The sequence below is a fragment of the Ochlerotatus camptorhynchus genome, unplaced genomic scaffold, assembly GCF_037179485.1.
Source record: "Ochlerotatus camptorhynchus isolate MF236.1 unplaced genomic scaffold, CSIRO-AGI_Acam_v1.1 ptg000510l, whole genome shotgun sequence".
In the NCBI taxonomy this organism is placed as follows: domain Eukaryota; kingdom Metazoa; phylum Arthropoda; class Insecta; order Diptera; family Culicidae; genus Ochlerotatus; species Ochlerotatus camptorhynchus.
In genome coordinates this window covers 187,912-203,444 of record NW_027040994.1, presented here as the reverse complement: position 1 = coordinate 203,444, position 15,533 = coordinate 187,912, and the positions used below count along the sequence as shown (strand labels likewise).

The window sequence follows — 15,533 nt, the reverse complement described above, 5'->3', positions numbered from 1 at the left end:
TGTGTTTAAGTTTATAAATTTTGTTTATTTTACCAAACATTTATGCTACTCATTTAAATAATAATTTAAGCAATAAACTATAGTTTCAAAAATATTGCATTCTATAGGACATTTGGACAAAAATAGTCGCAAGCTTAATGCATTTCAAACAGCAATGTGTTTTAAACAATGATAGAAGCATTATTTAAAATGCATTTTTTTTCAATTTCAATTGTATGATGGACGGTCGTCCCAAAACTGCTAGGGTAAGTAATTATGTGTACACAAATCGATCCAACCATCTCCGAGGAAAGTGATTAAAAATTTCATAGCTCCGGAACCGAATGACCAACTGGGAAAAAAAACATAAAAGTTCTGTTGAAGTCAAATGCAAACAAAATTAAACCGGTTGCACTCGAATTGGTATCCGAGAAAAGTGAGTGAGTATTACAGTTCCCAACAAACAATTTGAGTTGATCAACAGCTGAATAAGCTATGTTTTAGCTGAAGAAACTTGATTTTGCCTGAATAAGCTCTTATTCAACATTCAATGTTTGTTGGGTTTGATTGCAAATTTTCACATATTTGTTCACATCTCCGGAACCATACATCCGATCAGGATAAGCTTTCGATAAGGTTTTACATCATCATTAAGTTTGTATTCTACACCAATACACCCGATCCCCAATGTAGCTACTACGTATCATCTGTTGCTTGTTCTACACCGTATTTTGCACCCCCAGTGTTCAGCATAGCATAACTCATTCACACGCATACATAACTATGCAACATCACCTCCCACATGCGCATGAGGCAGACCTTGCGTTTTCAGTTCTGTTCACCATCGTCGACTGTTCGAAAATGAGACGTGAGTTCGAGTCAAGTGTCTGTCATTTTCTGAAATTATAGTCCTATACGAAAAGCTTGACGTTTGGACATGGCTCCATCAAACATTTGCAATCAGTCTGAGAGTAGCACGAGAGCCGAGCTGAGCAGGTCCGCGTATCGTCCGTTCGCCGTCGCGTAGAAATCTGTTTGTCCGTGTGGGCGCAGAGTGAAATCTCGCACACATATATTTTTTTTATTCGTTTCTCATTCGTTGCAAGTTGAAAAATTGTGTATCCAATTCATCACCGTGTCATCAACATCATCACCCTGCTGGCGTGTGTGAACTAATAAGCTTTTAAGGCCTAGGATTCGTCCTTAGTGCGTGCAATTCTAGCGAATCTCCCAACTTTATCATCGCTTTAAGCGCCATTCAAACACCGTCGGATCATAAAGTTTTGAAAAATGCCAATGGATATATGTACGTGACCCCATACGTTCAGCACAGAGCACTATCGTCGGATAGGAGTAACTGAGGAAATTATGGCCCGAGGCAATTATCGTGCGTGGCGACACAGCGAATAGGTGACGGGATGTGTGTATGAAATGAAGCAGATATAAAAATGAATGAAATAATATCAAATTTCAAGCTGCCTGTGTTTTATCGTAGTCATGTATACAAGTGACGGCAGGGTACAGAAGAGAGTGAGCGAAAAAATAGTGAAACAATGAGCACCAAGATTGCTAGCAAGATGAAGAAAAGTGAAAATGCATTAAATGGAATTCACAAGTTTAATCGTGTCTACGGGCAAAATCTGTACAGCTAGCTAAAGTTTCTGGCGTAAATAGTGAATCCCCTTCTCCTCTCTCTGTGTTTTGCGAGTTCAAATCTTCCCCCACCACACTGTCTCGCGCGTATTCACACCGATCGTATCGCTGCAGCCTGCAAGGTGTAATATCATCAAAAATTCGTTTCCATCATTCTGAGAAGTCTATATTTTGTAATAACGAAAAGCAGTCACAGAAAGCCAAAGGGAAGGAAAGTGGAAGTATAGAAAAAACAAAAAGGAGAAACACAATTCCATCACACAAACACACATCTATAAATCTGTACATCTATATATATAGCAACGTATAAACATGTATTCAACTGCTGCCATATTTGGATATAAAACATCGTGCATCTCGCTCACACTAGTATTGATTTCCAGTTTGATACAGGTAAGATATTTTCGGTTTCATTCTATGCGATTTTTTCATGTTTTCAATTTCCGTCAGCCCCAAAGTCCGGTTCGACTGTTATTGTCATTAAAATTCAACCGCGGGGCGACTATGATTGAATTTGAATTAATCGGTGTCGTATTTTTGGATGTTTCCATTGAATTCATTTTTTCTGATCAACAGATATTGGAAAAGAAGTGGAGAAACAACAACGATCCATTTAAAACAAACACATATGATTGTTATTCTACACTCAATCGCTGATTGCACGATTCTATAACAAATTTGCAATAATGTCAAGCAAAATCTGCATTCTCTGTTGACGTTATAGCTATATAATATTATATATTATATAATAAAGCATCTTAAAATTCTCAAACTTCAAACCTAAATATATATATATATACATAAGATGTTATCTTTTTATGCGCGTTGAAAATTAATAAAACAGAATCAGAGTTCCTTCCACTCACTTGCTATGAAAAAATGTTTTCCGGAATTATGAAATCATTACACATTGTAATAATATTGTTTACTTGTAAGTTACAAGAAGTGGTTGTAAAGTATGTGTTTGACACATAAAACCTTCGCTTTCAGAGTATCACAATCAGCGATTGTATGATACATGAGCGTTTACTCAAAATGAGCGCTCACAAATCGTAAAATCACTTATTGTGACGCTCTGAAAGCAATATTGACAGGTTTTATGCGCAAACACATACTTTCCAACCTCTTCTTCTAACTTACAAAAAAAATGATTATCATTATAAAGCTGGGTTTAGACTAGGCAAGTCATTTGATCAACTCAGTTGAATTCAATTGGCTTGAAAAGTTGAGCCTGATTCAACTTTTTTCAATTCAAGTGAGTTGATCAAGTCAGTTGAATGGCATGGTTCAATTCGCGTTCAAGTCAGTTGAATTCAACTGACTTGATCAATTGACTTGCCCTGTTTAAACCCAACTTAACGTCTTCTGATTTCATCATTTCAAAATACATTTTTTTTTATAGCAAGTGAGTGACAGCAAACCTGAGCAGAAGGTTTTTTTCTCCTTTATTAAAGAGATTTTCAGCCTCAGGTAATGCGATTATGATCAAAGTAGCTTGATTTTTTAAGGAATAGAAAAAAATGTATCTTCAAAAAGGTCTTGACGCTTTCTACCAGTATTTTAAGAAGATTCAGATGCTGGATTTTACTACTACACGTCATTCTTGTTGGCCCCAAACACACTGCAATCTGGTTGACAACCAGGTTGGGTTGATGCTCGATTTGGAGTGGTTGTTAGACAAAATTGACAGTTGGTCAACCGGTTGAAGTAAAATCGAAACGTTTTGATTTCAGGTGGTCAGAATCTGCCAACCTGGGTTGCAGTGTGTATGGGGAAATCGCACAAACATCGCGTGTATTTTAAATGGGTTGGCCAACAGGTTGACGTACAAGTCAAATAGCAGATTGAATTGTGTGTGGCGCAGTTGCAAAAGTTTTGCTCGATTGATGAAAAGGTTGAAAAGAGATCCGGCAACTAGTCGAAGAATCAAGCTTACAACCAGGTGTGTATGGGCTGCAGTATGCTGAAATGTTTGTTTAACCTTTATGTGTGTAACGGGATACCCGGGTAGCATTTTGAATAATATGGTTTAGAAGAAAGCAACAAAAATTAATGCACATCAAAGTTAAGTACTGAACTAGTAATCCTGCTTATTGAATCAACTAGTATTTGCAATCTTATGGGTCCACCTCCATATTCAACAACTTGAACCAAAGATAGAGCGATGTAGTGAAATTCAAAAAATTTCAGTAGTAATTCGCTAAAATCTCCATACAAAGTTCCAACCATTTGTGCAACCTCTAAACCTTTATCAGTTTTTGCACAGGCGCATATGTTGAGGCTATGAATAAAACTGGTAGGTGAACTATTAGTTTGCAAATACCTTTCCTAAATGAAACATCCTATAGGCCTCTTAAGCCCGCCATCTAAAAAAAAGTTAAGGGTTGTGTCCAAAGCACGACCGCATTATTGACGTAGAACTCCGAGATTATTTTTGCTATTCACTAATATATTATTAACAAAATAAATGATTTAGAAACTCAACTCCAAAATAAACAATTTATTATTCAGTTTTTGGAAATTAGGCAGTTATTGGGACGGTGCTAATGGATATTTTTGATCGCTATTGAACATTTAGTCGATTACTGAATTTATGTTTTGGCCCAAATTAGGGGCATTTAGGCCGACATTACATCCATTTCCTCCTGATTCTTTATTATTTGCGTGCGATCAAAACATGTGTTCTTTCCGCTTCAACTAGACCACATGATATTATCAAAAATATTGTATCTATTTTTACTTAGAAATGATACATTATGTCCAAGACTTGACAATTTGTGCAGCAGAGCACAATCTAATAAACCCATAAGAACAATGATTAGATAAGCGTTTCTCAATCTATGGATCGCAGCCCCCTGATGTGTCGCGAGCTGTACTTTAATGCCACTATTCGCATAACAGTCCCATGTTCTGTGGGATTCTTATTTACATGGGACTTTTATGCAAATAATGACAGCTTAGTGGGCCACAGAAATTAAAATTTAATTTTTTTTAAGGCATCAACACCTTCGTACCTTCCTTAAAAGTTGTCCTAGCTCGCTATTCTAATATCTATATGCAATCTTCACACTGCCGTACTCTAACGGAACTATCAACTCTATGCTTTCATCTACTCCATCTATCGTATAAAAATTACCACTACAATCTGTTATTTGAAATTAGCATCTTCAACTATCAACATTAAGTTAAAATAAAAACAAATGTGTTTATAATAGCTTATATTTCAAAATTATTAAAAAAAAAGTTACGTCAATTCAACACATATTTTCTACCAAAATAATAAAATAAGCCATTAAACGGAATCCTTATGATGAGCCTTTGTTGTGGGTTGAGCAATAGTTTAATATTATGATGATTCTAACCCATTTATGATGATGATGGTCCAATATCTAACTCCCAAAATAAAGTTAGAACAAAAACTCACTGCTCATGTTGTTTTTGTGCCAAAAATCCTATTTGGAAGATCCTTTTTGTGCAAAAAATCCTTTGTTTGCACAAAACAAATTTTTTGCAAGAATAAGATTAGTATATAACTCGTAGATAAAAGATGGATTCTTCAGTGGTGTTGAGTACTTGACACTGATGAAGGCTGCAAGTAGTAGACGAAATACGCGTATCTGTCAAAAGATAAGCAATTATAACTGAATTAAAAAGAAATAAATCAACACACTCAAAGCTCTTCATAAGAATAAGAAGTTAAAAAGGTTTGCTAAAAGTTAATTTGCTACGATTTTTATCAATTTTAATGTGTCCAATATCTGGAAAGTTAGCATTTTTCATAGGCTTTCAAATAAAAATTAGATTAAAAATTATAAAAGGCAAATATGTGGATATTGAAGTTTTTAGTGGTTTCCTTTTATTTGTTTACCATAATTTGTGTTTTTTTACGGTGTGTATTTTTTCTGAAAAGGCAATCCGTTTTGTAAATTTAGGTGTTAGAAAAAATGACACAAATTTATTATGTTTCCCATGAACAATTACGCAAAGTGACATGGAATTCTGAGAGGTAAAATCTGAATTTTTTATTCACTATATCGATTTGCTCTTTACCTACTCCTCAAAAAGAGGAAACTAATTGGGAAGTGCTCACTACTTTCTCTGTGAAATTAAGTTTTTTTTTTCTTCTCTGTATGCTCTCTAAGTTGACGTACAGTTGTGTACGGTTGGGAACAAAAAGAATACCAAGCATTAGAATTTGTAATATATCAACCTCATGTTTGGCTTTAGTCCACCATCGCCTTATCGTTAATACGGCACTGATCGACCGCATTGGTAAATTTTGACACTACCAACGTCACTACGTCTACATTTAGAACTGGCGTGAAAATATCTGCATACCTTTCTTACCAATTTCGACGAAAATAATTCTCATTATGTAAAATGTAAAATTAACTAATTTAAAAAACAACAATAAACAATATTTAACTCGCCTACAATATAAAGCTGTATAGTCATTATTTTAAATAATTAGGAAAAGGTTGATAAGCGCCTTTCAAGTTCACACCCAACTAAGCAGCAGTATAGAAGCATAAACAATATGTAATACGTGCCACAAGAGCTTGTTTGAAAAGCTAAAAAAAAGCTGATTAAGTTCGCCAGGTTGGCTTGTATTTACATATAACCACAAACGAAGTGACAGACGACTAACTGGCGAAGAAATCCATTAAAATAATGTGGTTCACTGTAGTAGAATTTTCTTGGAAGCTTGTGCCATCATCTACCAGATGGGTTAGTTTTTTTTTGTTTTGATTTGAACAAAGTTGATTTTGTGTACAATGATTCTTTGACAGTGTGCAAAGAGTGTATCATTTTGTCATTTTTGTATGCATTTTAGTTTTGAGTAGGAGGGGGCGACCCCGGCGTAGTGGTTAACATCCATACCTCTCACGCCAAAGTCACGAGTTCAAATCTCACCCCCGGACAAGTCACGAATGACCCAAGAGTGTTAAAGTGACTATAATAATAAAAAATAAAAAATAAATAAAAAAAAATAAAAAAAATAAAAGTTTTGAGTAGAGTGAAAGAGATAGAACCAAAACATTCTAATACATTTGGTGAAAATGCTAGTACAATCCAGTAGTAGTGTTGCCATGTGGTACAATCCAATAGTAGTGGTGTTGCCATGTGGTACACTGAAAAATTGAAATAGCAGGTCACTTCGTTTGTGATATAACGGTTGAGTAAAAGTGGCTTTTTTTTTTCTTTTCCTTTGGTTTGTTTTTTCCGTCGATCTTGGGCGGCATTGCGCATCTCGAAACGAAAAACTTTTTCATACAAGTGTTCCTACAAAATGTCTTTCGTTTCGAGATGCGCAATGTGCCCCCTTGTTTTCCGTGCTGAGCACCAATGCTACCGACGTGCCAGGAAGGCAGCTTCCACACCTGGACCCTACCTATCGACCCATCAACTCATGAACCGGGGACCAACGGCTTTACTTCCCATCCGAAGGAAGGCGTGATCAGAGATGTTATGCCTCAGAACATCCCGGCGGCGCCGACTGGGATTGAACCCAGGCCTGCTGGGGTGAGAGGTAATCACGCTTACCACTACACCACCGGCGTCGTTTTAAAAGTTGCTTTATATCGTATAGAATTTGAAAACAGCTTTAGGCTGTATAAATGAAGTTGACAAAGCGTTTACATTATGGTATTATTGAAGAAATATGCTTGCAATAACCCTTGAAGTGACAATTGAATACAGCTTTAGTCCGGGGTACGTGATAGCTCTACTGTAGGTCCAGCAATACATTTCAGAATGCCTGGTAATTATCGTGCATTCCGAGATCACAATCACATACAATAAGCCCCGTATGTAAACACTACTGTTATCATATGCATAATGGTACTGCAATCACACTTCCAGATTTCGAAAGGTTAAATTTCGAAATTCAGCACGTATTTAATAGTACTTGAAAATAGGCATTTATTAATTGATTCATAATCATATAGATCTCACCAAACTCCGCATCAGAAATAAAACAGGTTTGTGCACTCATGGTAATCTAGAAAAATCGTTCCAGCCGTGCACATAATTTTCAAACACACACGGAATTATTGAATAAGTTTCCGGGCGTCCACTAGTAAAGAAGTTTTACGCATTTCTCACGAAATTTACAGTCAACAAGTAGTAAAATTCGCGAAAAATAAAGCAGCAGCTAAAACAAAACACGTCAATGTCAATGCATGTTCTACCTCGATCCATGAAAAATGTTAGTTGGATTTTGCCTAAGAGGAAGAGGAGGCTATTCTTTGGTACAAACAACGTAAATATTTACCTTTTTTTGACAAAACCCAGGTAATCATGACGTTTGATTATTGAAAACAATATGAATGAAGAAAAGAGACCAACTGCTGTCATGATAACCTTAGATTTGTCAAATAATGTAAACATTTACATGGATTGTATCGAAGAATATGGGGCCTTTTATGAATCAATTTTCTGTCAAACGCGAACCAGTGCCTGATTGGTCGGGCGAACGTATAGAAACGCGAGAATTTTTACAACAGGGAATCTATTTGTATTTTGACAGTCTACTGCGTCGCCCATAATGACATAATTTTTCCACGGTCGTTTCCACGATAGAAGAAGAACACGCCACAGACAAAAAGAAGCCAGTTGTCTCCTCTTTCTCTTATGATTTTGCATTTAAAATGCTTATATAAAACAAGAAGCTTCGCCAATGCTTATATGAGGTTTATACTGAAAATTCTAATGCTTGGTGATTACCTAGCTGGTGCAGTGCAGCTTTGAAGATTCATTGGGATTCAATGACCAAACAAAAATCTTACATCGAGGATAATATATATGACGTAAGAAAAGAATCCTTACTTTACCTGACAAAGAATGTTCATTGCAATTTTCGTAGAGTTCAATTGTACTCTATATTATCTGTAGACACTAGTAAACGGTTTATATAACATGTGAAATAATTTATCAGCGCTATAATCGCGATAAGTGACACAAAAGTTAAACGAAATGTGTAAGTCCCAGGAAATTCCCTTACATACGTAGCGCAAAACATTGGCGTGTGAAACGGTGGCTATCCTACATTGAACATCTGCCGATCATCAGTGTACCGTGCCGGTCACATGTAACTATATTTATAAACTGATTCATCAAACGGTTCACTGCGAGATGAGCTGCTAGCTTACAGTGGAAATCATATGTATTTGTAGACACTTATCACCAATCAGTTGTATACTCTTTCGTTGAGATAACGACTAAAACAGCAGCCCAATCTTTCATAACAATCATTCCGCCGTATCAATGCCGGGGTAGGGCTGTACATAATCAGCAGTGTTGCACAAACGATCTTAACGTTTTGCTGACTCGGACCACAGAAGGCAAGGTTGACCTTATGTGCAGTAATCCTTTTACGCGCTACTACATTCTTTGTAGTATTTTAGTGCGCCCTCCATTAATGTGTTTGGCTTAACCCTTCATTTTTCTGTATTTCTGTAATATCTTCGGATTTCTAATATTTTATCCAAAATTTCCTTTCTTATAGTTTGATGGGTGTGATGGGTGATGGGTTCGATGATTAATTCCATATTTAATATTTATTATTGTCGTTGAATCCGTAGACAGCCGTATTAGCAACACAGAGTCTAGAGCAACATTTGAAAAAGGCCTATGTACCAAAAGTGTAACAATTTACTTTCAATGTCGATTTCTCGCGGCCTCATTCAAACAAACCACAGATAATAAAGCCATGCCCCCCCCCCCCTTGTTTTATTTCGATAGTCTAGGTCGAGTGGTGCCCTTGGTTTAGATGAACTGATCTAGATTAACATGTGAAAAGCGTATATGTGCCAAACGTAAACAATTACGTTAAACGTCTATTTCTCCCGGATTAAGACTTATTCAGGCAAAACAATAGCAGACACTGGTAGAGAAAGTTTTCTCTAACAGATGTACTTAATTTTAAGGGTGTTTTGTGATTTGTGGTCAATGGACGATTAAATTGTTTACGTTTGGCATATAGGCTCTTTTCACATGTAGATCTAGAAGTGATTGGTGATTAGATCACCGTTCATATTTTCCCTGAAAGATTATTCAAGTAGATTGTGTTAAACAAATCGCGTCAAAACCTCGAAAAAAGAAGTGGTGCTATTTTCAGAGCCGCACCAGCCTTTAGACTGAAAACCTCTTAAATAAAGAAACAAAAAAAGTGGTGCTGTTTGATGTAATGAATGTGAAAATATGAAAATACCAAAAACAACTGGTCATAATATTATAAGTCACCATTTTGTCACATGGCAGGAGTGAGGCAAACGGTGGAAATATGCGATTATTATAAATTAAAACAATTTACAATACGATGGGACAACATTACCATAAGCCACGTGCCAAAGCTTGAAGTGGAATTGAACTCTGTATTAATAATCTTTGTTACGCATAGATCATGGTTATCATATTATGCAATGACGACCTTATCAAATTTAAAGCAAATAAGATCGTGATAAGCAGAACTTTTACAGCAACATGTACGAGCACAGAGCAAATTCGTACAGCACGAGCATTGACTGTATAATGATTTCAATAGTGCATATATTTAGATACACCAGCCATCGCTCCCTGGAGGTTAGAATGTGATGGGTAAACAAATAATAATAACGTTTCGCTACTGCTGTCATATTGAACAATTGCTGTGTGAGCAAATTACACTTGTTATAATGGGGTACTTTCGATCGTAAATATTTGCTGTACTGTAGCCGTAGCGTGGATACACAACGGTTTGATGATAACATTATAGATACTCATGTAATAGACTCGCATTCGCATTAAGTAAGTTGCACAAATTTATAGAAGGAACAAGTCCTAGACCATGAGAGTATTGCTACCTCCGTTCGTTACCGTATCGACCGATATTATGGGTTTGATCTCGGCTTCTTAGATGGAAGTAATTAGCACTATATCCTACAATCGAGAACTGTCCTGGCCACGTCCTTGAAACTCCTGGGGATAGGAAGAATTTTTAGGTGGACACTTATTTAAGTGAGATGCAGAGAACTCTACGACCTCTCATTAGTGTCACAGGAGTTTGGATGTTTGTTAGCGGTGACTCACTGATGAGGATTAAGCCATAGGATACGCTCAGTAAACGATGCTGGCAGATTATAATTTCAATAGGAATTGATGGGCCTGGGATTGACCTGATTTGACCTCCCGCTCAATAAGCAGAAACGGTAACCACTAAGCTACCGAGCCCGTCTTATAGATACTCATGTAAAAGATGAGCGGATGAACTAAACTGTATATCTAAACAAGCATTTTCCATACGATTCGAAAGACCGTTTGGATTTAGCAGCTGACATCCGCACATCTATTACATGAGTACCTATAGATAACATAGGATTCAAATTTAAAACGCAAGAGGAATATGTTTGTTGTTTTAATTTATTGCTGTCAATTTAATTGTTAATATCTATCGGTTACCTTGTGGATCTATTAGAGCAAAGTACATGGGACAACGGTGATTGAGAGTAGATTACAATTGAAACTGATTACACTTCGGTATTCCAACGCAGGAACAAACGGGTAACGTTTTAAGCTCATTACAAAGGCTTTTAATGTATTTAATTTTTATTTCGTCTAAATTTTTCAAAACAATATTTGTTGTTAAGAAGATGTTTCTGCATCACTCACTTATTCACTCGTTAGGAGTTTTCTATTTAACGTGTCGTAGGAGGGTTGTGAAGGATTCGGATGCTTTCTGGGTGGTGATTTACCGTGTTCTTGCTCCTGTGCTCAAAAATTATTCCATATTACATGAAATTTGGATTGATTTTTCAGTAAACTCCATCGGAAGACACCTCTTACAACTCACCGGCATCGGATTCTTGGAAAATATTGGTCAAGAAGAAAATACATTGTGATATAAAGCATAGCAGGAGCTGTCATATAATCGGGCACGAAATATGAATGTTTCCTTTAGTAGACTATTTGTTTAATATGACAATTTAACAAAACATGAGGCATTTTTGCCTGTCTTCAGATTAAATTAAATGTCATTCAACTCTATCTATTGTTTACTCCTTGTTTATTAGCTGAATTATCATGTTAAATGTGATTTTACAATGTAAACAATCCTATAATGGACCCCAGGTGGTCAATTAAAGGTTAATGGTGACTTCAAATTGTAGTGCATATTATCGTGGGAAAAGCAGTTAATTTATTTATTTTACGTATCAGTCACTCTAAGTAAAGGATAAACTTGACCTTATTAAACAACATTGCTGAAACAATAATTAAAAGGTTATTAATTTAGCGTAAATGGCTAAACCAGCTACTAGGGGGTCCATAATAGCTATTACGGGTAGCTACAATTCACCCTAGAAGTAATAGCATGTTCAGAAATTCTACCAATTGGATTTCCGGAAAACAACATTAAAGGCGATTCTAGGTCATTTTTGATCTTTCAGGACGTTCTGACGTTTTGAGGCCAAATATATTTAGAGATTTTCAAGCCGTATTGGCGTTTCAAATCCATTCTGGCCTTCTGAAATTAGCGTTCCATAATGGCCTAAATATGTAATTTGATCCGATGTATTGTTAAGTATTTAGTTAGATTATTTCAGATTTATCGGCAATTTCGTGTTTTTAATTGATTTAATATCTCTATTCTTCCGTCATTTGTCATTTTTAATTGATTTGAGCTCTCCATCTTCCGGAATTTTAGTCCCATTTTGTTAGTTTTCAAATCTATTTGTTTGGTCGTTTTGGTGATTTTAGGTAATGTTGACGCTCTAAGAGTTTTTTTTTTTTTTTTTTGGCAGACGATTTTAGCGTCAGTGTGACTCTAAAACATGTGTCTTTAATGTTGGTGGTTGTGAGTTTCTTGCACATTTAAAACTGGGTCGCAACCAAAAAAAAAGTTTGAGAACCACTGTGCTAGATAATTACTTCTTTCATCGAACGGTATGTTGGAAATAGCTGTAAATGTCTTTACATGGCCCTGGGGATAAAAAAAAATAAATCTACGAAGAGAATCTATCAATGTTATCCATTATTCGGATTGAATGATCTTAAGGCCAGATTTTAAAAAAAACCTGATATTTAAAGCAAACCCCACACGTATCAATATATTGACGCGAAGGGGAATTATTGACATTAATATTGATGATGTGAATATAGAAATATTGTCAATACCGATGTATTGACGTCAATATTGAATGTATTGACAATACGATTATTGTCAATAAAAGCAATCGTGTACGGTCCACATAAGGATATAATTTTTGATTACATATGATTTTACAAGCTCCTTTGAGTTTGTGAGACTATTCACAACTGGTCAAATTGTAGCTTCACAGATGGCAGACACGAAGCTACTGCTGCCAGCAGTGATGGAAGTTTCGGTTCGTTTTCGGCTGTAACTACAGCAAAAAAATTTAATCTCAAACTCACCACAGTTTGGTGAGAACTGTAGCTGGTGAGTTTTGTTAACATGATATCAGAGCTACCGTATCACAGCTTGTAATTTCATCCGCTATTGTAAGATTATTGTCATTGGTGAGATTTTTTTAGATCTCCCTCGAATCACCCTCGATCCCAAACTTAATCCTGATTTTAAAATTACAAGCTAGGATACTTTACTAAATTTGGGTACTCAGATAATTTTTAAGATCAAGGGCGTAGAAAGTATTTTAAAACTGAGTCTAGTAAAGATTTTCGAGAAGTCGCACATTGGAAAATTTTCTGCTATGGAACTTTTGGCAATGATTGTTCATGGCAGATCATTCCTTCTTTCAATCATGAGCAGCTCTTTCCAAGATTTCTATTCGCTGACATGTATAGTTAAATATTTTTCATAGCTAATTTTTCCTTCTTTGAAACATGAGCGGTTTTTTTCTGGCCATATTGCAGTAATGTATTCTAACATCATGAATCTTCATAATTTTAAAGCAGAAATTATTTGAAAATTTCACTAAATGATAGATCAGTACCCACCTAGCAGTTCTGGATGAAAACACATTAAATTGTATTTTAATATTCCATGAAAAATTGCTGTTAGTTATATTGCCCCGCTGGCGTACTTTACGCCATTTCTCCCTACTTCATAAGCTGCTCACTATTTTCTGAATCTGGAACAATACAGAAGCCATATCATAAAAAATGAACAACTATTATAATTTCGCCCTATTGATCCATTCGCCCTAGTGACCATTCGGCCTAATTGCTTTCAGCCTAATGGTGATCAGCCTAATGACATTCGGCCTAGTGGCATTCGGTAGAAGTTTTCAAAATACATCAAAATGATTGTATTAAGGACAAGATTTCAACAATTTACAAATGGCCGCTATTTTAACAACGGCCATTTGTTATTCACAAAGTTACTTTTACAAGAAACACTTAGTTCAATCCCAGACAAACAGACATAACTCATTGAATATTTCTTACTTTAAAGCATCGTCGCTAAAACATTACCGCCATCTGTTGAGTACACTGTAGTGGGCAGTACGCTGAACAGATGGTGTGTAAACGTCAAACGCAAGTGAATTGACTATGCGTGCCACAGGTGGCGGTACTACCAATTACGCTATTTTTAAATTGAACGTTAAATGCTCGTTCGATTAACAACTTGCGAGTGTTATATCTGTTTGTCTGTGGCTCAATCATTCTCTTTTCAAAATTCGGCTTTTCGTCGAATAGCGATCAGCCTAGTGGCGAACTTCCTAATGGCGATCGGCCGAGTGACCGTCCACCGTTCCGGAACACAACTTGTGATGCCTTCCTTTTTTCTGATTTTTTTTTAAGCAAATTGAGGAGTTTGAGATTACAGCATCAAAAATACGGAAAGTAACATTAAAATCTTGTTTAAAAAACACATTCGAGTCAACTTTCCAAACATAACAAAATAATATAAGTCAATACCAACCCTACATGCTCGATCGCGACTGCAGCACCTAATTGTTCTCCTTAAAAAACGAGTTACGTTTCAACATGCATACAAGTTGAACTCATCACACCTCCCCAACCGCACTAAACGCACAAAAGATTAGGCACGATCGAGGATATCCCGCCGAGTACACAGCAAAAAAATAATTTTGATATCACGTCAAAGTGGATGCACTACAATCATGTCGAAAATATGGTGTAATATTACTTGCTAAAAAGGACAAAATTATCATTAATACAATGCATGAACTGACATTACGCTGCTTTTACTGCATTTGTTTATTTATGTGGTCATAAAAATTACATGAAATTTTCGACATGATTGTAGCATAGAGGTAACTCTAAGACCACTGGGTCCCGAAGAAAATCATTATTATTTTTGGCTCACTCAGTACCAGAACAACGGTCCCAAGCAGTCCCAAGCTATTTCACTCACCCCTGCATGTTCTGCATGAATCCACACACCCCTGATGTTATCTGTCAAACTTTCATAGCGAATCAAAACAAACATAGTGTAGTAATAGAATTTCAACTAGAATAGGGTACGTTAATCGTTTGCTTGGGACCAATAGGCTACTAAAGTGGTGAGCCAATTAAAAATCGTTAGTTTCGTATTGATTGTTGATTGTAGTGCATCCACTTTGATGTGATATCAAACTTATTTTGTTTGCTGTGTAGCAAAAGAGAATCATTGACAATATTTTTCACTTAACATAAATATACTCTCTTGGAGTCGGAATTTAAAATACACACTTAGTTTTCTTTTTTTATTTTTATGCCGAGATTCGCACAGCCATGTGCTCAGTAGTCAGCAAAGCATTTTCCGAGATTCAGCAACCAAACGTTACTTTCGCTGAGATCTCTGTAAAACCGATCGCCAAAAAAAAATAAGTGTGGAGAATGGAATCGGAGTCAGAGTTAGAGTAGGAGTCGGAGTAGGAGTCAACAAACATATTTTATGAGGAGTTGGAATATTTTACACGGAGTCCACCGCAGCCCTG

At 36.2% G+C, this 15,533-nt stretch overlaps 1 protein-coding gene across 11 annotated transcripts in view; it reads left to right on the top strand.

Annotated features, from left to right (window-relative positions):
• The first annotated feature begins 950 nt into the window (after window positions 1-950).
• Window positions 951-15,533, top strand: part of Ptp10D (Protein tyrosine phosphatase 10D) — a 98,705-nt gene continuing 84,122 nt past the window's right edge. For all 11 annotated transcript variants that reach the window (XM_065235948.1, XM_065235941.1, XM_065235940.1 and 8 more), the window contains exon 1: window positions 951-2,025. In XM_065235948.1, the coding sequence (XP_065092020.1) occupies window positions 1,945-2,025 (81 nt within the window). In that variant the 5' untranslated portion in view covers window positions 951-1,944. The remainder of the gene's footprint in view (window positions 2,026-15,533) is intronic.